Source organism: Cavia porcellus, unplaced genomic scaffold (genome assembly GCF_034190915.1).
Source record: "Cavia porcellus strain 051 isolate PalLab524CR breed Dunkin Hartley unplaced genomic scaffold, mCavPor4.1 scaffold_8, whole genome shotgun sequence".
In the NCBI taxonomy this organism is placed as follows: Eukaryota; Metazoa; Chordata; class Mammalia; order Rodentia; family Caviidae; genus Cavia; species Cavia porcellus.
Window position 1 is genome coordinate 43,354,756 of NW_026947491.1, and position 24,657 is coordinate 43,379,412.

A 24,657-nucleotide genomic window follows, 5' to 3' on the forward strand; every position below is an offset into this window, starting at 1 on the left:
ATCCAGCAAAACAGAATAGGGGAACATCAGTTAAAAACCAGATGGTGAGAGTAATACAGGGCTTTAAATCAAGGTAATGAAAAGTCAAAGTGGGTTGCTATAATATATCCTGCTATTTTTTTCCTTTAATTAAAAGGATAAAGATAAAAAAGTAAATAATGGAGTGGAGATTGAGATAAAAGAGGGCATAACAGCAAAACAGCGCACATCAAAACATAACCATTTAAGCAGAATAGTGATTCACCACCAGATAATCCTAACCTAAAAGTAGTTACCATATTGTCTCTTTCTTTGAAATCCTTGAGTACAACTTCGTATACTGTAGCATTAAGTATATCAAAACAATGTAAAACCATTCAAGAGAATGACAGCATTACAGAGTATTTAGAATCGACTAACAGAAAATGAATAATGGTTTCTGTATAATCTCCTTGTCTTTACAAGGTTTTTGCTTATACTATCGTACATAATAAAATCCAGTAAGATACAACCTATTTAGACCATTGGAGACAGAAGGACAAAAGTTAGATGAGACTTCAAAACAAGATGATACTAAATCAGTATTACCTATTAAGATGTCATTTTCTCCAAAATAGCTGTTCCAATCATCCAATCTTCTCTGCCTCGTTTCTGTTGAGCTCTTTTTCTGTCAGTAGCTGTCAGTTTGTCTTCTTCATTTTGTTCTCTGCTCCATTCGTTGTGGCCTCTCTGCCATTATTTCTGGATTCTTTGTATTTTTCTTTTTTTAGAATATCCTGCAATACTCTCTGTAGAGTTGAATTGGTGGTTGCAAATTCCCCCAGTTCCTCTTTATCCTGGAAGCACCTTGTTTTTCCATCAATTTCCAGGGACAGTTGTGCAGGATATCTCAATCTTGGCTGGAGATTATTATCTTTCAAAGCTTGAATTATTTCCCCCCACGCTCTTCGTGATTTGATGGTTTGTGCAGAGAAATCTGCTGTAATTCTGATGGGTGTTCCCTTGTAAGTGGTCTGTTTCTTGTCTCTTACAGATTTTAATATTCTGTTCTTGTATTGAATTTCTGGAATTTTGATTATTATATGCCTGGGTGTTGCTCTGTTTGGGTTGTAGGTAGCTGGGGTCCTGTATGCCTCATACATCTGAGTATCTTTACCTTTTGCTAAATTAGGAAAATTCTCCTGGATTATTTCTGTGAGTAGCTTTTGTAGTTCACTTGTTTGTGTCCCTACTTCTTCTTTTATGTTCTTAATCCTTAAGTTATGGATCCTCTTATCATCTTCTTGTCTTTGTATTATTGCTGTTTGTTTCTTTGTTATTTTTAAGAAGTTTTTCATTTCATTCTCCCATATTACAAGTCTGCCCTCCAGTTCAGATAGTCTGTCCTTAGTTTCTTTCAAGCTGTTATGCCAGTCTTCTATAGACTTCTTAGTATCTTGGTAGTCCCTTTGAACCTGTTTCACGTATTCTATGCTTTCTCTGTTTTCTCCATCAGACAATTCTCCCCTTTTTTTCTGTTCTTCCATTCCACCGCCTGTTTTTTCTTGGGTGGTACTTAGCATTTCTCTAACTATTCTGCATACTTCTAGCTTCAGGTCGTTGATAACTTCATTCCTGAATTGGTCTATGAGGCTCTCTATATGGTGCCTTATGTATATTGGTGCGGTGTCTGCTATTGCCTGTTTCTCAGAATTGGGGGCCGAGGGGCCTTTCTTGTTGCTGCCTCTTCCCATGCTGCCTCTTCTTCTCTGTTGCTTATATAAGAGGCCCAGCTTCTCTCCCAGTCAGCCACAGCCTGATCGTATTGCGCCAGTTAGGTGTTCCAGCTCACCGCTGCGCACCAGGGAGTTACGGACCAGGCAGCCTACGCGTCTCCCCTCCCGGCCACCGTCAGGCTCTGGGATCTGGGTTGGGACAGCCTACCAGGTCTGCCGGCAGCGTCACACAGGCCAGGCACTTTTCACCAATCCCGCCCGAGAGGGGGATGTGTGGCTGGAGTCGCCACCGCGCCCTGCTCCCGCAGGACTGCTCGGGCCCAGAAAGTCCTCTGCTGGAGTCAAACTGTGGTAGAGTGTCAGTTTCTCTCACTCACCTCACCACAAGTCAGTGCACGCCTCTCTGCCGTTCGCAGACTTCCGTTCACAGAGCTTCTGCGCGTCTCTCTCCTTGCCGAGCCACTGTAGAGGCAGCCAGCCGCCGCGCGGCGGGAAACCCAAATCGTGGCTTACAATGGCGCGGGGTCCAGCCTCCACACCGAGGCTTTTCTGTTCCTGTTTTAGCACCAGGACTGCATTCCAAGTTGGTTTCTCTCAGCCCAGTTCGTTCCTGAGTCAGCAGAGCATATCTCCACCTGCTTATGTCTCCTTAGTCCGCACCATTCCTGGCTTCTGAGCCGAGTCTTTCAGAGAGCCTCCGATAGTTGCTGTTATCTGTCCGCCATGTTCTCCCGGAAGTCGAGAAATACAGTATTTTTAAGAACCCATTCTTAGGATAGGCAATTTTAGAACTATAAGAAAATACACTAAAGCCAGTGTTTATTTGTTTGTTGTTTTTGAGATAGCATCTTACAGTGTAGTTCAGGCTAGCCTTGAACTCGAAGTGATCCTCCTGCTTCAGCCCCCCAATTACTGGGTTTACAGATGTGCCCCTCCACAACTGGCTTTAAGCCAGTGTTTAGTGTTGAATTAAATCTAGTACAAAAGTAATTGCTAGAAGTCTAGGGAAGAGAGTGCTTAGTCTTTCCTAGACAGAGAAGATTGTACTAAAGATTGTAACTGTTGGGATTGGATGAGGTAAGTGTTGAGGGGATAGGATGCTTACATAGGTCAGTTGGAAGTTACGTGCTTTACTGTAGTGAAAAATCTGAACCTGGGACAGGAGACTTAGCTCAGCAGCTCAAGCGCTTGCCTGGGAAGTGGGAGGTCGTGAGTTCGATCATCCCCACCCGCCCGTCTCCCCACAACAAAGAAAAGAAGAATCTGAACCTGAACCAGATCAACCCTCTGGGTCTACTAGTTTATTGATAACACAAAGAAGAGAGGTACATGTTCCATGACAGCATGAAGAGTCAGCACAATCTGGACTACGGGAAACTAAACGACAAACAGCCTGGTTCCTTCAACAGATGATTTTCAATGTGAAATTAACAGCAAGGAGAAACCTATAAATTAGGTTTTTTTGTTTTGTTTTGTTTTGTTTTGGTCTTCTTCCTTTTTATCGGTACTGGGGATTGAACTCACAACTGCCTGCTTGCAAGGAAGGCGCTTATGCCGCTGAGCTAAATCCCCAGCCCCAAATTAAGAGATTTAAGAGCTCTTTCAACTAAGTACAGCAAAAGGACCTTATTTGGATTCATATTTGAACAAATGAACTGTTAAAAACATTTTTTTTTTGTCTTTTTTTCATTTCATTTTTATCGGTACCGGGGATCGAACTCACAACCGCCTGCTTGCAAGGCAGGCGCTTATTCCGCTGAGCTAAATCCCAGTCCCTTAAAAACATATTTTGACCCAAGGATATAGTTCAGTGGAACAGCACCTGCCCAGCAAGTGCAAGGTTGTGAGTTCAATCTCCAGTACCAAAAAAAAAAAAAGTTTATATAATAGAGGACTTTTAAACATTGAGTATTTGAAACTATTAAAGCTATTGTCCATTATTCTTGGCATGATAATCATATTGTGAGAAGCTAAGTAATTTAAATTTCTAGTAATTTGCAAAGTCAAGTGTGGTGGGAGGCTGATGCAGGCTGAGGATCAAACCCAGCTTGGGCTACAGAATGAGTTCAAGATCAGCCTGAACTATATAGCAGGACTTTGTCTCAAAAAACCAAATAAATGAAGGAATAAAAATTTGCAGAAGGTTCCGATATCAGTAACAAAAAAATTAAAACTACTTTAAAACATGGAAGCTTGCTGAATACCTGTTAGAGAATCATTGACTGTAGTACAAAATATCTAGAGTTAATGCAAATTTGACTGTATAGACACTTGACAGAGCTGTATGTATTAATATACTGATATATACATCTTGGGGTCAGCAGTTTCTGTTGTTCTACATATTTTATAATTGGACAGATGAGGCTAGTGAGCTTAAGAAACTTACCTGGTATTGTTCAGCTAGCAAGTGATAGAACCAGAATTCAAACTGAGCTTGTATAACCTTAATGCACAGGCTGTTAATCATCATGAAATTATGTCTCCTTAAAGGTGCTGTTGGTGATAGAAAAACCAAACCAAAAAACCAAAAGAATTATTTCTCTATTTTTTATTGAGAAGCCTTCCATGGAAATATATATCCTCCAATTTTTTTCAAGTAGACAAGTAGTAGATGTTAAGATATGCTTCAGGTAGTTAAAGGATTAGTGGATTTGCATTATAATTTATATCTAGATGTTCCCCCAAGGCCTTATACACTCACAGGTGAGACCTTACGTGGCTGGATCATGGGTGTGTGGTACTGATTCAGGTTGTCTGGTGACTGGATTAGTCCATTGATTGGTTTAGTGCAGTTCTTGGTGAGGATGCTATATTGGGGAGGATCACCTGGGTGTGAGTAGCACCAACAGACAGGTTTATAACCAGAATATCAGAATAAAAAGGGCAAGAAAGCCTTGCTGCTTCTTACCTGTCTTCCCACAAGCTCTTTCTCCTCTGCCAATACCCCCTCTGCCATCTCAGCCTGCCTTGTAACCGACTATAGACTGAAATCTCTGCACACTGAGCTAAAAATAAACCTTTCCTTCTTAACTTGTGGGTGTTGGATATTTTGTTCCAGCAGTGAATAAGTTAGTAAGACAGTTCCTAATAAATACTACTTTATTCTGAATTTAAATAGTCATACAGGATGTTTTAGCTGTCCGTTAATTGCAAAGAAGTGGGTCATTGTGGACATTATGTATTTCCCATTCCATCAGTTCTCAGTGTGACTTTGACACTCCTCCCACCAAAAGATGGAAATTTAGCCTGTCTCCTTGAATTTGGATGGGAGCTTCACTGTTTCAACATGTAGTGTTTAGTGGGACTTTTGATATTCTGTGACTCTAGTGGTGCTGGGAATTGAACCCAGGGTCTAGTGGATGTGGCTGTGCTCTAAAGTATGCAGTTTCTGCCTATTAGCTCCTTTTCAAACCTTGCTGGGGGGAAGTTGCTATCATGCCGTGAAGAGCCTATACTGGCCTCTGCAGTAGTACCACCTAGAAGATCCAACCTAAAGGAGCCAAAGCTCCCAGCCAACAGCTGGCATCATACCCCCCGCCAAGTGGGAGGGAATGAACCTTCACATAATCCCAGTCACAGAACCTTAGAAGACAACCCACTGGAAAGAAGGTGGCAGTGTTTTTTTTGTTGTTGTTGTTGTTTTTTTTAGGATCCAGGCGAATCTAATAATCAGGACCATCAAAGGCCTTAATAAGGTATATGCAAGATGGTTATTTTAAAATCACAAAGGGATCAAAGGAGCTTAACACTATGTATAAAGAACTGTCTTTTAAAAGTGGGAATGAAAAAAAAAGGAACTGATGATGAAACATGAGATCAGTGGCCCTATTAGCTTAGGCTAACATATTAAATCACCAGAGGTAAAGCACAGGTAGACTTAGGTTCCTGGGTCAGAAATCAAGTGTGGATTTGACATGGTGAAGGTAAGTGTACATTCAGGTTTATGTCAGTCAAATCTGCAGTCTGAGCATAGTGATGCACACCTATAATCCTAGCATTTGGGAGACTGAGGCAGGAGATCACTGTGAATTTGAGGCTAGCCTGGGCTATGTAAGCTAGTTCTAGGCGAGCCTGCATGACCTACCGAGATGTAGCCTCAAAAATACCAAAAAATAAATACATAAACTTATTTATTTTTGTATTTATTTTTTAAAAATGACATTTTAAAACATGATGAGTCTAATTCTGAAACTATCATAGGATGCTATGTGGTGTTATAGGAAAATACTGAGTTTAGGGTCTGGGGACCTGATTAGAGATGTGGCCCCATAGTTTATTCATTTATTGTTTGTGAGTCCCTTGCCTTCTCCAAAGTTTTATTGTTATGGACAAAATGGTACAGCTACACTAGCCTTAACCTGAGATCTTTGGGAATCACATGAGAGAATGAATGTGAAAACTCTTGAAAACGTAACTCAGGATAGTTGTGCACAGTGTTTCCTTAAGGGAAACTAAACTGAAAATATTACATCCTAATATAAACTTGATATCTCTCTTCCTGAAATCAGAATTTGGTCTTTGTTTTTTGGTTTTTTTTTTTTTTGGTCTTTGTTTTTATTTGTCTCACTAGCCTGAGACCTTGGATTTGGTCACTAGTACCGTAAAAACAATATTCAAAAACAGTGTTGGCACACACCTGTAATCCCAGTATTCTGGAAAGCTGAAGCAGGAGATCATAGGTTCAAGCCCAACCTGGGTAATTTATTGACTTAGTAAGACCGTGTCTTGAAATTTAAAACTACTAAAAGGGGGCTGGGGGGCTTAGCAGCATAAGTGCCTGCCTGGCAAGCGCAAGGTTGTGAGTTCAATCCCTGGTACCGAAGGATGGCAGGGGAACTACAGAAAGAACCGGAGCTGTAGCTCAGTGCAAAAACTCTTGAGTTCATTCCTCAGAACCAAAAAACACCAAACAAGCCAAAAAAAAAAAAAAAAAAAAAAAGCACTACAAGGCATTTGATAAGGTTCAGCAAAGAGTATTTAAAATTATTTTGTAGTAGGCCATTTGTGTCAATTTGACCTGTCCATTGGTTACTCTCATCTGAGAGCAGTAGGTGATTTGGTTAGAACTCATGAAGAGTAGAAGCAGCATAGGCTACACTCAACAAATCTTGGGTACTCTAGAATTGAAAGACTTCATATACCCACAGCTGATATGCTCCTCAAGGAACATTGAATTTATGAACATTATCATCCATGAGAAGAAATTAATAAATTAAAGTGAGGCATAGTAGCACCTGCCTGTAATCCCAGTACTTGGGAGGCTGAGGCAAGAGGATTGCCTTGAGTTCAAAGGCAGCCTGAACTACATGGTGAAACTCTGCCTCAAAAAAAAACAAAACAAAAATCATAACTGCTATAGCTTTAAAACAGTTTCAGAAGTGTTCCTAGACTGTACTTGCTAGACCTAGATGCCTTGTTATGCTGTGTACCTCTTGAGGCTGGTGGTATCGCATTGCTTTCTTGTCTGCTTCCTGATAATGTGCTCAGCAGGACACTGGATGAGTGGTTGTGAATCTAATCCTGTGTGGCTGTTTATGGATTTCTTAGCTCAGCCACAGCCTTGCTGAATGCCATCAGTCTTCTGAACTCCAGCTGCATGACGTATCTTCATAATGTATAGTTAGCAGGGCATGGTGATACATGCCTATAATCACAGGTACTTGGGAGACTGAGGCAGGAGGATTGCAAATTCAGGGTCAACCTGGGCAATTTAGGGAAACTTTGTCTCAAAATAAAATTTAAAAAAATAAAAGGGCTTTTGGTACAGGTCAATGGTAGAACCTGCAATCCTTAGTACTGCTCCATCCCACGACCCCCAAAAAAAAAAAAAAAAAATTAAAACTAACAACGCACAGCTAGGTAGATCTGGCCCAAGTCAGAACTTGTCAGCCTTTCTCAAAGCACAGCTACTCTCTTGAATCAAATTTACACTTGCATACTACCACAAACCACCTCCTAATCATACTTCGGCATCACATTCAAGTTCTGCTAAGATGGTTTTGTAGTTTCAGGTCTGACTGACAAATTTAACCAGTAAGAAAAGCCTGTACTGCTAGGCCTCTAGTTCTGATTGCTTTCTAATTTATTTATTTATAGAGTGACTTGGTAGCTTCTCAGTGATTCGGTTCTCTAAATTGTGTCATTTCTAGTACCTAATGCTTTGGTTATGGAAGAGGAGCATTTTAGGTGTGTGTTGTTGATGTACGCATGTGTAGACTTGTTAACCTCGTGAGTCACCACACAGCTTTATAAAGAGCTTTTTAAAGTCTACATTTAGCTTTTCAAAGAGAATGAGATTCAGGCTTGAAACTTAATGTATTAAGTTTATAGTAAATGCAGTTATGTTTACAGTTTTCTTATCATTTGTTTCAGTGAAAAATGAACATTAACAGAAAGCTAGCCAAAATTTCTGCTGTGAAAGAAATTTGGGAAAAGATGTAAAAGCATAGTGTCCAGTATTCACTCAGTAATCCAAACAGTGTAAATTGAAAAACAAAACTAGATTCAAACTTACAACTAAAAAGGACATGAGAAGTCATGTAGTTCATTCACTTCTTTCTGGTTAATCATGAAGAAAATGAGGTTCAGAGAGGGTAAATGACTTGCCCAAAGCTACACAACTAGTTACTGGCAGAGCTGAACCTCCTAACAGAAGCGTTGTGCTGAGGCCTTGCTGTAACTTTCCACTTCCTAATTAGTGGCTAAAGATAGCTAGGCATGGTGGCACATGGCTATAACCCCAGCACTTGGGAAGCTGAAGCCAGAAGATCTCTGTGATGAAGCTGAAGCCAGAAGATCTCTGAGTTCAAGGCCAACCTGGGCTAAGTAGCAAGACTGTCTCAGATAGATAGATGACATTTTACATCTATGTGTATGTATACTAGATTTTGTGTTAAGAAGAGGGATTCTTACTTACTGAACACCTGCTATTTGGTAAATACTTTTTAAGTGTATTCTTTTATGTAGATTTTACGTAGTCTTATGAACTAGATACAAGCAGCCCCACTTAGTAGATTGTACCACAGAGGAAAGTGGTACAATAAGGTTAATAACTTGCTCAAGGTCATGTGATTAATATCAGCTCTGGCATTTGAATCTTAGGTCTTTCTGACCTATTCCTGCCATGATGTATCCTCTGATTCCTAGTGATGTAAATTTAGACCTTTTCAGGGATGTGGGCAGTGATCTTAGAATGCTTTGTATATCGGACTTCTCACTGGCTCTGTAAAGATTTAGATGTACAAAATGTGTGTCCTAGGGTATCTTTTTTTTTTTTTGGTCTTTTTCATTTTTATCGGTACCAGGGATCAAACTCACAACTGCCTGCTTGCAAGGCAGGTGCTTATGCCGCTGAACTAAATCCCCAGCCCCTTTCTCAGGGTATCTGTAGCATTCAGTTAATCTCCCTACAATCTCTATAAATTAAATGATGTTTTCTGGTTAGACAGTTGGGTTCCAGATAAACTTAGAGACTTTGCCAGTTTCTTATCACAAACCCACATGATCCAGCTCTCAGTTTCGGTCTTCATCTTCTCTAGCATAAATTTCACCATTTTTTGCTCTTTCCTGTCTTACACCAAGATTGTTTGAGTACTTCCCAAAAATAATGAGCCACGTGTGGGTGTGTTCATTCTCCAGAATGAATCACTGTGAAAGAGGCCATGAACCACCAAAAGAATATCTGAAATGAGAACCTCTTGACTGCTCTGCTCCAGTAATTGATGGACTCTGAAGCAAGCTCTTTTTTTAAAAGGCTGTGGGTTTGGCCTATGTGTCTCACCATGCTCAGAAATAGTCTTCTGTTGAAGTTGTTAATTTTCCCTTTCTTGATTCTCAAAATAGACCCACTGCTGTTGTCTTTGCTGGACATAACCACATACATGTACTGAGATCTGCTCCCCATCAGGAACCCCTTCATGTCTGAGGAACACAAAGGGTAATAGGAGTGAGTTTTCTTGGATTAGCAGGATTCCAGTAGGAGTAAAAGAGGATCAGACCAGGTTTTCTGAGAGTGACGTAAGTTTAAGTTAGCATGAGAATAAAAGAGAAGCAGGTAAAGTATTGGAAAGGAAAAATTAGAAGGTTTATTATTTCTTACAACTATAAGGAGAAATTTGCTATTAAAATTCCTTTTATGGGGGCTGGGGATTTAGCTCAGCAGTATAAGCGCCTGCCTTGCAAGCAGGCAGTTGTGAGTTCGATCCCCGGTACCGATAAAAAGACCAAAAAAAAAAAAATTTCCTTTTATGATTTGGCTCCTACTTTCATGAGTACCTAGTTTAAACTTACACCTTTAAGAAATAACACCATCCAAACTCTTTAGCAGGTAGGGACATGTTTTGGAATTTCTCCCAGAAGATAGGGATCTGATTAAACGTAGACAAAATACAGCAAACCAAGCAGCAAAGACATACACTTTCTGTCTGCCTGTCAGGATCGCCTTCTTTGTTTCATTGAGTGGAAAAGGCAAGGGATTATCTCACTTACAGAAAGGGGTACAAGGGGTTGGACACTGAGATATTTAAAATCTGTCTTTAGTTTTGAAAAGCCAAGAGATGACTTCCAGACTACTGGAGGAAGAGACGAAGATAGACTCTTTATGGTCTAAACTGGGGCTTAAGACAGGATAGCTTTTTGTGGAACTGATCACAAGAATTTCTGCCCTGGAACCTTTGTGTGTGTGTGTCCTCATACTTGTTATCTGCATAGTGCTCTCTTGAGTGTGTCACCTGGAACTTGGCCGGCTTACCCCTAAGCTCCCTGATGGGTGAATGCCTCATTCAGCTTTACAAGTACAAACCTCAGTGTCCTAGTGGCAAAGCCACATTCCTGCCTATCCCAAGATGTCAGGATTAGGTTAGGCTCATGGGAGACTGTGTCAGCGAGGACCAACTGCTGCTGTCTGTACTATTCTTGCTAGCCAGATAAATAAAGTATTTCAGATTTTAGAGCTGCTGAACAGGCTTTCAGAGACGCCAAATTCATTTACAGTAATTTCCTTTTGGTGGCAAACACTTAATGAATGATACATACCCAGAAAAACTCATTAGCCCCAGAGATGATTGTATACATTGCCTACTTGGGGGTAAAGATAAGTGTGTGTATGTAGGTAAGTGTGTGTATTTAAGCGCTATTGAAGGCTCTTTTACCATAGGTTAGATTTACTGGGTACTTTTTATGTACTATCTCATTTAGTCCTTATAAAACTATTAGCTAGGCATTAATATTGTTTTTAGAGGATGTTTGTTTGTTTATTTGTTTGTGACGGGACTCAGTACATAGTTCAGACTGGCCTTGAACTCACTTTGCTCCTCCTGCTTCAGTCTATGAGTGCTGGAATTACAGGCATGCATTAGCATACCCAGCTGGAAGACATACTTTTTTGGCCATTGTGAGTGGGGCATTTGACATGGACAAAAGGGAGGAGATGATAGTGAAATGATCAGGGAAAGCTTTTCAAAGAAGTGATGTTTGAAGGATTTATAAAAATTAGGCACCAAGAAAGCACTGCAACAAGAGAATGTGTAAGAGCCTGCATACTACATTCAGGAAGTTGTGGGTGTGCATGGTGCCTGAGAAAGGAGACGGGTGCACTCTGGCTCCAAGAAACCCTAAGTGCTTTTGCTTAGATTGCTTAGGTTCTCCAAAGTAAAGATGCCATCCTCTCAGCAGGCTTCTCAGTTGAGAGGAAAAGGTAGTTCCTGGATCTCTCATAGACTTGGAATTGATACTGAAAAGAACAATGAGGTCTACAAAGCCTTGTTTGTGAAGTGAAGCAGGTTAAAAAGGTTATTCCTCAGTTAATGTCTTTCTGGCCCCATCTCTTGTGAAAGCTCCTTATTTTGAAACATGGATATGCTAAGGGATTATGTCCTAAGTCTAGAAAAGATTTCACCATTTTTGTTAATATCTCCTCCCAAATGTCCTGCAGCTCTGCTGTGTGCATGCACCAGCTGCTCACAGGCCAACTACACATGTGAAACAGATGGGGCCTGCATGGTTTCCATCTTCAACCTTGATGGGATGGAGCACCATGTACGCACCTGCATCCCCAAAGTGGAGCTGGTCCCTGCTGGGAAGCCTTTCTACTGCTTGAGCTCAGAGGATCTGCGTAACACCCACTGCTGCTATACTGACTTCTGCAACAAGATTGACCTGAGGGTGCCCAGTGGTGAGTGGACTCTTGTTGGACTCTTGGCTCATCTTGGAGGTAGGGCTCCCCATCCTTTTGTCCTTCTCTGTTCTTCACCAGTCCTTTGACTATATGATAGGCAAAGATGCCTTTGTATGCTCCTGGAGGAGACAAAGGGGAATTCCTCCCGTCAGAGTTTTAGAAAGATAAGGGAAGCAGATTTTCAGGTTTGTCCCAGAGATACTAGCTGTGGTTGGGGTAGTTGCTAAGTGGCTATCAGCTGCATAACTAAGCGTGGATTGTCAGGGAGGATGTAGGACTGATCCCAAAGGCCATGGTACCAGCACTGCCTGAAGGAGACTTCCTTAAAGTGCAAATTAGATGTGAAGAGGGGCTAGAATTAGAAAAGGGTGGTTTGGCTGGGGTGTGCCTCAGTGATAGAGCATTTGTCTAGTATATGTGTATAACCCTGGGTTCCATCTATAGCATTACAAAGAAAAGGAAGTGATTACTGAGAATTGCTAGACCCCCACCCCTTTGCAGGTCTATCATTTGGAAAGGGGATTGCCATGGAAGAGACACTAGAGGACAATAGAAGCTGGCATCTGTCTGAAGGGTGAGATGGGATTTTAATATGCCATTAAGTTCCAAAGTGGATTTGGCTCAGCTGAACTGTTGCGGGGCACCTCACCCAAAGAAGCTGGCATTTAACAGCATCTAGGCAGATAGGCTAGCCCAGTAAGGTCAGAGATATCAAAGGAACTTGAAACATTGAGGCGGAAGGGTTCTTTTTCACTTGGTGACAGTGTTGGGGATAAATGAGGTCACAGCATTCCCTTGTTTTTACTCTGTGTTCTTTCCCTTTTCTCTCTTATTTAATCCAGGTCACCCCAAGGAGCCTGAGCATCCTTCCATGTGGGGTCCTGTGGAGCTGGTTGGCATTATTGCCGGCCCAGTCTTCCTCCTATTTCTCATCATCATCATTGTTTTCCTTGTTATTAACTATCATCAGCGTGTCTATCACAACCGCCAGAGACTGGACATGGAAGATCCCTCATGTGAGATGTGTCTCTCTAAAGACAAGACGCTGCAGGATCTTGTCTATGATCTCTCCACATCAGGGTCTGGCTCAGGTACTGAGTCTTCCAGGCCTTGTGTCTGTTGGCTCTCATGACTATTTCCCAGCAGGAGAGGGTGGAGTTGGGGGTACTGCATTTGTTTCAACTAACATTGAGTCACTGGATTTCACAATTTCCCTCCTTTTAGAGTCTGACATGTAATAAGATATGATGATGAGTTCACAGACAGTCTGATTCCCAGGATTTCCAAACATCAACTGTAAAACTCCCTAGTGCAGAAACTACTTCTCTTCAAGCCTTAGAACCCTACATCTAATAAAATTCACCTGGTTCCACCTGACCAGTGGAGTGCTCAATTTAAGGGCCCCTTTTGAGAAACAGGAGTGTGCCAGATTCCTGTGAGGTGGTGACAGCTAATCATTGATCTCTGAGCAACCACAGAGAGAGTTTTAAGGACATAGAGTAAAGCTTAGAGTTGGGATTTAGTGAATCATTGACTTGTACCATTGCCCAAGGGTTTTTTTGGTGGGGATTACCATAAAGGTAGCCTGAGATTCCAGCATAGGATAGATTCCATTTCCTGTAGTGCCAATTTTACTTGAATCTTTCTTGGATGAGCGCACTGAACCCTACACTGCACCCTGGCAGGAGACCAAATTTTGGACAGAGAATTGAGGTTGTTCAGGTCTGAGAGACAAGCTCAGCTAGCTATCAGATGTGAGCATAACTACAAAAGAGATTTTCAACGAACAGAAACAATTATTTTAGTCTTGTGGGATTCCATTCTTACAAAAGAAAAATTCATCCACAAATGAATGTATTCTATGTGGCATTCTAACTAGAACACAGGATCTTTTTTGTGAGAATCTCATGTGTTTTTATGTATGTTTTCTAGCTATGGAACAGACTGTTGTTACGTAGGGAAATTATGCCATCAGTCATGGCCAGACATTCCTTCTTAAACACAAAGAATGCTTTGAGCTATGACATCTCCTAAATTTCAGTGGTTTTGCCTTTATTAAGCTTAGCATTTGAGAGCACCAAAATGATGGAATATTTTAAAGCTGCTTATTTTTAGAAACAAAATATGTAGCTTGCTCTAGGCTGAAAGAGATAGGCCAATGGTTAGAACCACCTGGCTGGCTCTATGGCTTGATTTGCTGCTAGAAGAGGGTAGCTTAAAGTTTCAGGGTCTTCTCATGTCCAGAATTAGCTTAGGTCAGGGAGGAATGGTGGTTATTTAGTCATCCAGAGTGAAATGGTTAATGACTGTTTCTCTCAGGGTCGTTTAGTGCACTCTCAGTTCAGAGTATGCAGAGTTTCCAAGATGTTAGATTTTTAAAAGTAGTGAGTCTGTACTACCTACAGTGACTTCCAGTTCTGTTCTGTTCTTTTTTCTTTTGGAACCAGGTATCGAACTCATGGGCGTTTATGCCACTAAGCCAAATCTCTGGCTACATCCAGTTTGTGATTAAAAAGATTAAAGAGACAGAGAGATTGTTAGGAACTCTTACAGAGGAGGACACATTTGAAGGAGAATTTTTTTTTTTTTTTTTTTTGAAGGAGTCTTAAAGAATGAGTTGGGGGCTAGGAATTTAGCTCAGTGGCTCAAGCACTTACCAGCTGAGTGTGAGGTCATGAGTTTGATCCACAGTACCAAAAAGAGAGTGAGTTGACATTTTTAGGAATGGTGAGAGCAGGTCATTAGGCCAAGGAAAACACCTTGAATGTACAGACAAAAAGATATGAACATTTCCAGTGTGTCTAAGGACTTGTATGTTAAGAAGACTAGTATGGCTTGCCTGTGCTAGAGTTTGGGAACAGTCAGACTGACAGGTGTAAAGGGCCTTAGGAGCTGTACTTCTTAAAGTTAAGAGGTATCTACTGAAAATTTTCACAGGGGGAAATAAATATTCATTCTTCTCCTAATTCTAGCAGTGGGATGGAGGATAAATTAATTCATTTACCAACTTCCTGTTAGGAACAGTGGGATGAGGCAGGACTGTGTGTGGATATGTAGGGCAAGAGCATGGTGAAATTGAGACAGAAGGGCCAGACTAGGTGAAAGTCTTTAAAAAACAGGCCACTGTAGAAAGGGCACAGGGAATTAAGAAAAAGAAGTGTAAACTGAAAAAACATTGGTAGTTCTATAATGCTGTAGTTAAAAGCATGAACTGTGGAGTCAGGTAGTCCTAGATTTTAATCCCTGCTCTACTACTTACTGTTCATATGTTACGTATTCCTTTTTGAGGGTTACAAGTTTTCTCATCTGCAAAATGGTATTAGCAATCCCTGGTGGTTGTTACTGGTGGTTGTGAGAAAATAGAATAATTTATGTAAAGCTTTTAGTGTAGGGGCTGGGGATTTAGCGATTTAGCTCAGCGGCATAATTCCTGCCTTGCAAGCAGGCAGTCTTGAGTTCGATCCCTGGTACCGATAAAAATGAAAAAGACAAAAAAAAAAAGCTTTTGTTGTAGAGCCTCATCCATAGCAAGATAGTAAATAGTTTGTATCCATCAAACCTAGGGAGTAGCAAGTTTTGATCAGGAGAGGGAATAAGAGTTTTAAGAGTCCATCACAATGATAAGGGTGATTGGCTAGATAGGGAGGTATCAGATGACTCAAATGAAGCAACCATGAGTAGCATAATGACAGTAAAACAGATCTTAGAATTAGTATGAGTAGTACCCCCTGTACATCTGGAGTTCCACCCGTGAGCAAAGAGACCTTGGATCGCCTTGGAGAGACCCCATTAGCCTGTAGCCCTGACCACCATCTGTGTTTGTGGGCCTCAGAGCACTGCCCCCTAGTGGCTGATAAAGTGGCCAGAAGACAGTTCTCAGCACAGAAGCCCTGACTTTGATCTTTTCTATCCCCTTCCTGTTTTTATGAAAATAAAGCAGATGTGGGTGGGTTGGCACACAGGTGACCAGCTGCAAAGTTCGTAAATCTGTTCAGCTCTGTCATCCACACTAACCAGAGGAGAGATTGCTTGCTGAATGCTAAGGCATTTCCCTTTACATCTTCACTCATTCCCAGTTGCCCCCTGGCTCAGCCTGCTGGTAGATTACCTAGATGTGTGCTGGGGCAGCTGCAGCTCTCCATGTTAACAGACTAGCATACAATGGAGACACTTTGTTGGGAGCCTTTCCATTGTAGCAGTGAGTATAGGAGTTCCAAAGTTTAGCAAATTTGCACCGTCATGGGGCTCAAGAAATAGCTCAGTGGCACAAGTGCCTTCCTGGCAAGCGCAAGGTCCTGAATTCAATTCTACGTACCCCCCCTCAAAACATTTTTGTTTTGCATTGTCTGTTTCTTTCTGTTCTTTGGTCCACAGGGTTACCCCTTTTTGTCCAGCGTACAGTGGCCCGAACCATTGTATTACAGGAGATTATTGGCAAAGGCCGTTTTGGAGAAGTGTGGCGCGGCCGCTGGAGGGGTGGCGATGTAGCTGTGAAAATTTTCTCTTCTCGTGAAGAACGATCTTGGTTCCGGGAAGCAGAGATATATCAGACAGTTATGCTCCGCCATGAAAACATCCTTGGGTTTATTGCTGCTGACAATAAAGGTAAAGGGCTGGGTTGGGATACGCCTACAGCTCTCAGATGGAGGGATGATTGGAAAAATCAAACTGCTCTGGGGTGCACAGCTCTGTTTGCCTTCATGGTTTTTACCCATGAAAAGAATCCCCATAAAGTCATAGTTTTCAAACTCCTCTTAAGATATGAAACTTTTTATTCCATGAAAAGCTTACATGGAAAGCCAGTTTGTGATGCAGGTAAACAAGAAGTACATCTTCCCCTTACCTGCCCAGTTCTCTTCCCTGACACATAACCAAATCTACTGCCAGTGTGGTCTCCAAAGGGGCTATAATAAAGTTCAGGGTTTTATGCATTTGGTTTTTTTGGTGGTGGTGGTTTGGTTTGGTTTGGTTTGGTTTTTTGAGACAGGGTCTCATTATGTAGTTTGGTTGGCCTGAACTCACTATGTAGCCCAGGCTCACAGTGATCCTTTTGCCCCAGCCTCCCAAGTGCTGGGGTTTCAGGCTTCCAAGCCTGAGATATTTTAAAAATTGCTAGAATGAGAAATTGTGGCTCCTCTGCACAAAAAGGACAGCATTATATACACTTGTAAGTGGAGCAGACAGGGGAGAATGAAGACTTGCCTATCCCCAGAATGTCACTTACAGTCATTAGACTCAGTTTTTGGTCCAGTGTATCTACACCTGAGGTCTCTTATTTTTTTTTTTTTTTCTCATTTCCCTTCCTTTCTTGCCATAGTTTTGAGTCTCTGTATGGCACGTGCCTGTTTTGAAGGCCTCACTGACTAGTAAACCATGATCCGATTATAGGAGGCAACAGCAGACTCTTCTCATAACTAGAAGTGAATTACACCTGGGCTTCATTGAAACCAAAGTAGCATGAATTAGTTGGGAAGAAAAACCAGTGGGAAGGACCTTGTAGGGATACGCAAAGGTGAGGTATATAATCTGCAAGTAACTTAGAGTGACTGTGTCCTTCAAAAGACAGATAGAGGGGCCTGGAGATTTAGCTCAGCGGCAAAAGCGCCTGCCTTGCAAGCAGGCAGTCGTGAGTTCGGTCCCCGGTACTGATAAAAAGGAAAAAGACCAAAAAAAAAAAGAAAAAGAAAAGACAGAGAGGTAGACAGAGGCCAGGAGTGATGAACCTTTCTGAAAGGATTGTATTTTATTCCTGAATATAGTGATAATAATTGGAAGTTCATTAACTTAGTAGCATCCATTGGCCACTGTGTGCCCGAACCTTTGTGGTTGCTAGGGTCCTCTCATATGAAAACAAGACACAGTTCCTGCCGTCACAGAGTCCCCAGGAGAAGGGGGACAGACAGGTAATTTTGATTTCAGAGGACCCTGATGGGATTGAGTTAAGAGTCTGGCAGTTATGACACAACTTGCTCCATGGTTCAATTACTTAGGAGTTAGTGTCTGCAGAGTCTGCAGAAGATGCTATTTTTTTGTTCCGAAAACAATAGCAACTGCTCATTCCTCACATTGCTGTGGGGGTTGACGATGGCCTCAGATGCCCCAACTGAAGTCTTGGACTTTTGTACAAAGAGGAAGGGAGGGGAGAATATTTTATTCCAAGTAAGCGCTTGCCCGTGTTCTCTCTCTCTCTCTCTCTCTCTCTCTCTCTCTCTCTCTCTCTCTCTCTCTCTCTGCTTTGTTTTTTGTGTAGCACAGGCTAGCCTTGAACTCACAGCAGTATTCCTGCCTCAGCCTCCCAAGTGCTGGGATTTCAGGTGTGCACCACTATGCCCTACAAGCTACTCCTCTTTAAAATCAACATCACCTTTTGATAAAACTTAAATTGTACATTTGAAAGTATCAAAACAAACAGGAAGGGCACTTTAGCTCAGTGGCACAGGTACCTGCCTGGTAAGCATGAGGTCGTGAGTTCAATCCCCAGTACCAAAACAAACAGGCATTCTCTTTTAATATATTAAGAGAGTCCTCAAGGTTTGGTGGCTGCTTGGAGTATGGAAAGTGGCAAGTTGGGAGGGCTCCTTTGTTTGCACTAAGAGAAGCCAAAGCTTATGGATTTCTTGCAGCCACTCCCTTAGTGATACTGGCAGCTTGTGTGATTCGGGATCTGGCTGTGGAAACCCACATAAGGGCCAGAAAAGGAGAAAAATTGGGCTCCTTCATTCTTGTCTTTTTACCCTGATATAGTTAGTATGATGCCCTGGAGCCAGCACCAACCTGGAATTTAGGAACTCTGAATCCAATTTCCAGTCTACCTAGTGATAGCAGCATAGTTGTTTTAATTAGATTATTGGCTTTGATGTTTTCATTTTCTTCTTCCCTGCTTCCCTCTCTTCCCTATTCCTTACTGTCTCACGTATAAAAGAGAGAAAATAAAGTGTATGCTCCCCACCTTGCATTGCCCTGCATAAGATGCCTCTTTGGTAATACTTGGAAATAGACTCTTCATGCATTAAAAAGCATATTTTGGCCTGGAATGCAATAATGCATAGAGGCGATCTTACCTGCTGTCATAGAGCTTTTAGCCTGATAAAAACAACTGACTGAAAAGAAACATTACAAATGAAACAACTGCTGTGATTGGGCTGTGTTCAAAGGATCACCAGAGCTCAGGAAGACTTTCAAGGCTTTTCTCAGCTGTGGTGGATATAGCTTCTGTGATATTAACTGAGCAAGTCTTGTTAGGAACAGAAGCAGCATTGCATCAAAACTGATGCCTCCTAACTTTCTCTAAGTATATACTTTCGCATTCCTGAACACCTCACATTTCAAATATGGCAGAAGAGTGGACTGCTAGGTAGGCATAGTGGTACATGCCTGTACCTCCCTCCCTCACGAATCTGAGACAGGAGGATTGCTGCAAGTTTGAGGCCAGCCTAGGTTACATGGTGGTAAGTTCAAGGTCAGCCTAAAACATAGTGAGGAACCGGAGATATAGCTCAGTGTCGTAGTGCCTGCTTGGCAAACTCGAGGTCGTGAGTTCGATCCCTGATACCAAATAATTAAACAAACACACACATAGTGAAACCATGCCTTCAAAAAGTAAGAAGGATGGAGTGCTTTTCAGAATCCTACTGCCCACCTTAAAGAAACAAGGAAGCAGGCCTAGGAAAGAAGTACTATGTTCCCACTGGAGTCTAGAACTTCAGGCCCTATAGATGAGAGGGGTCAAAGGGCATCAAGAATGGAGAGGTGAGAAATGTAAACTCAAGGGAGTGGGTGGATGTAATGTTGTAGACATTATTCCTTGTTGCTAATAATGAATGCCTTTTTCGGACTCATCTGTGTTCTCTGTAGATAATGGCACCTGGACACAGCTGTGGCTTGTCTCTGACTATCATGAGCATGGCTCCCTGTTTGATTATCTTAACCGTTACACAGTAACCATCGAGGGCATGATTAAGCTGGCCCTGTCTGCTGCCAGTGGGTTGGCACATCTGCATATGGAGATCGTAGGCACCCAAGGTGAGTGGACCTGCCAAGGAGAAGGGAAGTTAAGTAGACTAAATGGCTATACGTGCTTGTCACTGAGAAAGTTAGGACTGAACCTCAGGAACTGCAGTTTAATCCAAGGAAAGGAAGTTTAAGCTGTTTGAGAACCAAGATATACAGGGCTATCTCCCCAAAACTGTCTTTAGAACTCTCTTAGGGGACCTCTGTAAGGTCAATGGTATGACATTATTTGTTAAGAAGTAATCTTCTCAGGTACCCACGGCAGACATTTTAAAATATGGAACCAAGGGGCTGGAGGTTTAGCTCAGCGGCATAAGCACCTGCCTTGCAAGCAGGCGGTCGTGAGTTCGATCCCCGGTACCGATAAAAATGAAAAAGACAAAAAAAAAAATATATATATATATATGGAACCAAAGGGCCAGGGATGTAGCTCAGTGATAAAGAGTTCTTGCCTTGCACCCACAAGGCCCTGGGTTTGATCCTTAGTACCACACACAAAAAAAAAAAGTGACCAAAAAGATAAGCCATCTTTAGTTATTTCACACATTTGTTGTTGAAGACAGCTGATTTCATGGTGAGACACTGGGTATGCTAGTCTCGGAAAGTTTTTCTAGGGGACTGAGTCCTGGAGTCTTGCTGCTTAATGACTACAACGTTGGCTCTTTTTGAGACACTGGATCTTGCCACAGTGACAAGTGTGATCCCTGATGCCTATTGAAAAGGGCAGCAGCTCTTGCTGGGCACAATAGGAACTGCCCAAGACAGTCAGACTCTGTCCTACCCTGTGTGCTGATACTAGCAGTCCACGTTTCTAGAACCAGCCAGTGCAAGAGCTTTCTTTGAATTTCCTGGCAGCTTATTTCTGAGCTTTTCAGCATGGACAGGTGCCAGTAGTAACATTAGTAATGTTAGCTAATATTCATGGTTTTTAAAAAAGTCTTTACTGACCTACGTGAAGTATTTACACACAACACTTCCATGAAATAGGTACTGTCATTCTTATTTTGTGGGTAAGAAGACTGAGATACACATGAGATCACTGGGTTAGTAGGAGACAAAGCCAGGACTCAAACTCACACAGTCTGGTTTGAGCCTATGGTTTTAACATTTATAACATCTTTCTTTAAAGATCCCTGATTTTTCCTCTGCCAGGGAAGCCTGGAATTGCTCATCGAGATTTAAAATCAAAGAATATTCTGGTGAAGAAAAACGGCATGTGTGCCATCGCAGACCTGGGCCTGGCGGTTCGCCATGATGCAGTCACTGACACCATTGACATTGCTCCAAATCAGAGGGTGGGAACCAAACGGTAGGAATCTCCTGAACGTCTGCTCTTACTCACCAGGAGGTACTGAGTATTGCATATGTGCCTTCTGAATATATACACGAGAAAGTATGGAAAAAGAGATACAGTTTTTGTTCTCCCGGACTCTCCTTCCACACTGGAGAGCTATAGGTTACAGCTTACTGGTACAAGCACCAAAAACAGTGCTTCACTGAATGTACACAGGTGGTGGTGGATTTGGGGCAGGCCATTAGAGAAGAATCTGGAGCAGGATTTGGAGAGGTAGTCATGAGACTTAGCTAAAAAGAGGGAAATACTACCGTCCAAAAGTGTGGTTTAGCTGAACGTGGTGGTGCAGCCTATAATCCCGGCACTTGGGAAGCTGAGGCAGGAGTTTCATTGCAAATTTGAAATCAGCCTGGGCTACAAAGTATGCTCAAGGCCAGCCTGAACTGCATGGCAACACTGTCTCAAAAAGACAAAAAACAAAAAACCCCAAAGGTTTGGCTTTTGCAGAAACCAGGGAGGCAGGGAATCTGTTCTGTTTTGAAGAGGGTGGCTTGAGTAATAATAATTATTCGTAATTACTATTCAGAATCACTAAGGGTGACTTCGGTCACTTGTAGAATTTTCACCTACTGCAATCAGATAAAATAACAGAAGAAGCTGAGAAGGAAATTTAAGCTCAGTTCACCACTGGCTACATTGAGTAAAGTGAAAGACTCCAGTAGTAACCAGATACTATGTACTGTTACTGCCTATGTGGCTGACAGTATAAGTACCTCTGCCAAGAGATCAAGACAGGCTGGGCATGGTGGCACAGACCTGTAATCCAGCACTGAGGAGGCTGAGGCAGGAGGATCATTGTAAGTTTGAGATCAGTCTAGGCTACAAGGTAAGCTCAAAACCAGCCTGAACTGTGTAGTTGACACCCTGTCTCAAAAAAAAAAAAAAAGATCAGGGCTGGAGGTTTAGCTCAGCGGCATAAGCGCCTGCCTTGCAAGCAAGCAGTCGTGAGTTCGATCCCCAGTACCGATAAAAAGGAAAAAGAAAAAAAAAGAGATCAAGAGAGACTCTTGATGGTTTAAAAAATAAGTATATACACAAAGTAACCTAACATTGCTAAATTACTTAGATTCAGATCCATTCATGCAGAGTCATGCTCACTTCTCCCTAGGGACCGTACAGGGGTAATGCTCCCATATTTAAAGGGCCCCAGAATCAATGCTTTGATTGAAAGAGAGCAATCATCATAGTGATGTGTAACTGTTTTTTCTTTGTTGCTGCAGATACATGGCTCCTGAAGTACTTGACGAAACTATTAATATGAAACACTTCGACTCCTTTAAATGTGCTGATATTTATGCCCTCGGGCTGGTATATTGGGAGATTGCTCGAAGGTGCAATTCTGGAGGTACCTTTATTTTTTATCTTCTCCGGTGTCCAATTCCAACGTGATGGTTCACCTAAGACTGCTGGTACTTTTACAGACCCCTGTTCATTTTATAACCTATCTGGTGCCCTAGGCAAGAGCCAGCGCCATTTCAGGGTTTTCATCAAGGGTTTAGAATCCTGGAGGTAGCCATGCTAGGGATGTATTGACTCTTGAACCAGCTGGTTGAATTCAGGAGGCTCATTTGGCTAACACATTGTCTTTATTAATAACCCATGAAGATTGGCAGTACCAGTGGCAGGGAATTTAGCTCAGCAGCATAAGGACTGCCTGGCAGGCTCCAGGTCATGAGTTCCCTAGTACTAAAAAAAAAAAAAAAAGATTGGCAATACCCTGGGTTTGAATAATCTGAGTTAATATAGCTATCTCCTTAAATCAACGCTAGTATATCCTGATGCATTGGCTCTCAAGCCATGTTTCTGGAGAACCCTGGTGTTTGATCACTGCAGTTAATAGTTGTAGTTTCTAAATTAGCAGAAACACTTAGAATACTTTTTCAAATAGAGATTTTCCCATGATTTTTTAAAAGCTCTTTTGGAGTGGCCAGGCATGGTAACATACATCTATAAACCTAGCACTCAGGAGGCTGAGACAGGGGGAATACCATGAATTTAAGGCCAGCCTAGTCTACACAGCAAAACCCTGGCTCAAAAAGAAACAAACTTTGCCATTTGCAGTTGCTTATTCATGTCAGAATCTAGTAAAATGGCAGCATCAAATTTAACAGAAAATGCTTTTTATCGTCAGCTTATATCAGTATGTAATGATCTCCAAGTATTTTGCTACAAGCTAGAGTTCAATAATTTCTAGAGCCATTTCTCTCTAATGAAAGAAATTCTGGGGCAGTGGTCAAATTAAAAACAACTGCTAGGACTGGGGATATAGTTCAGTAGTAGGGCACTTACTTCAAATGTGCAAGGCCCTGGGTTCTGTGCCCTGTGGAGGTTGGGAAGGGGCACAACGAACAGGTGGGTCTTCCAGAAGAACCCTTTTGTCTGTTGCCACCTGTTTCCATTTGTGATATATTTGACAAGTTTCAGATAATACAGGAAATGCCAAATATTCATGGAAGTATACATCTTACATTTTGACCAGTATATATAGCTAAAACAGCTTGAGAAAAGTGGTCACACTGGTCTTAAACTCTTAAGTTCACTTCATCTTTCTCATGACATCCAGAAATTAAAGCTAAGTGTGTAATAATACAGTGGTACCTTGATCCATGTACTTAATTCGTTGCATAAAGGTGGCCATAGTCTTGTTCTTTTTTTTTTTTTTTTTTTTTTTTTTTTGTCTTTTTCCTTTTTATCGGTACCAGGGATCAAACTCACGACTGCCTGCTTACAAGTCAGGCGCTTATGCTGCTGAGCTAAGAACATAGTCTTGTTCTTAAACTGAGGTACCTCTGTATCTATATTTATGAGCATTCACCGCTTGCCATGTATAAACACTTAATCTTTACTACAGACTGCAAGCACATTTAAACTTCATTACAAACTTATGAAGGTAGGTACTATGATTGTCTTCATTTTATAGATGAAGAATACAAGTTCAAAGAGAGTTTAGGTTATTTCTCCAAGGTCATACATCTAGTAAACTAGAATTCAGACTTCAGCAGGCTGAGGCCAGGGCTTAAGCTCTTTACTACCCCTAGGTAACTACCCTTAAGACTCTCTCTTTAGTAATCTCCTATATTCATTCATTAGTCTTGTTACTTAAATGTTTTCATTTTTGTCTAGTTTGAGAACTTTCACCTTAGTACCTTTTGAAGAAATCCTAAAAATGTTGAGAGTTTCCATTTTGGGTGGGGGACCATGGATAAGATGTCCTTATCCTAGCTACTCTTCTGTATGTCTTTTTTTTTTTAAACAGAATATATTTATTGAGAGAAAGAAAGTTTTCGTCTGGGAGAGAGACAAAAGGGGTCCCAAGTGGGTTGCCAAAGAATTTGTCTTTTCTAGGGACTTTCATAGAACAAAACCACAAGGTGAGATGGATCCAAGATGGGGAAAAAAAGAGACCTCAAAGGGCAGATGGGCGT

The 24,657-nt window shown here is 41.7% G+C and overlaps 1 protein-coding gene across 2 annotated transcripts in view; it reads left to right on the top strand.

Annotated features, from left to right (window-relative positions):
• Positions 1–24,657, top strand: part of Acvr1b (activin A receptor type 1B) — a 45,182-nt gene that overhangs the window by 14,525 nt on the left and 6,000 nt on the right. For both annotated transcript variants that reach the window (XR_010049286.1, XM_063254797.1), the window contains exons 2-7: positions 11,626–11,865; positions 12,711–12,959; positions 16,243–16,473; positions 19,723–19,890; positions 21,031–21,187; positions 22,453–22,577. Coding sequence is in view for 1 of the 2 variants with exons in the window: in XM_063254797.1 (XP_063110867.1) it covers positions 11,626–11,865; positions 12,711–12,959; positions 16,243–16,473; positions 19,723–19,890; positions 21,031–21,187; positions 22,453–22,577 (1,170 nt within the window). In the remaining variant the exon portion in view is untranslated. The remainder of the gene's footprint in view (positions 1–11,625; positions 11,866–12,710; positions 12,960–16,242; positions 16,474–19,722; positions 19,891–21,030; positions 21,188–22,452; positions 22,578–24,657) is intronic.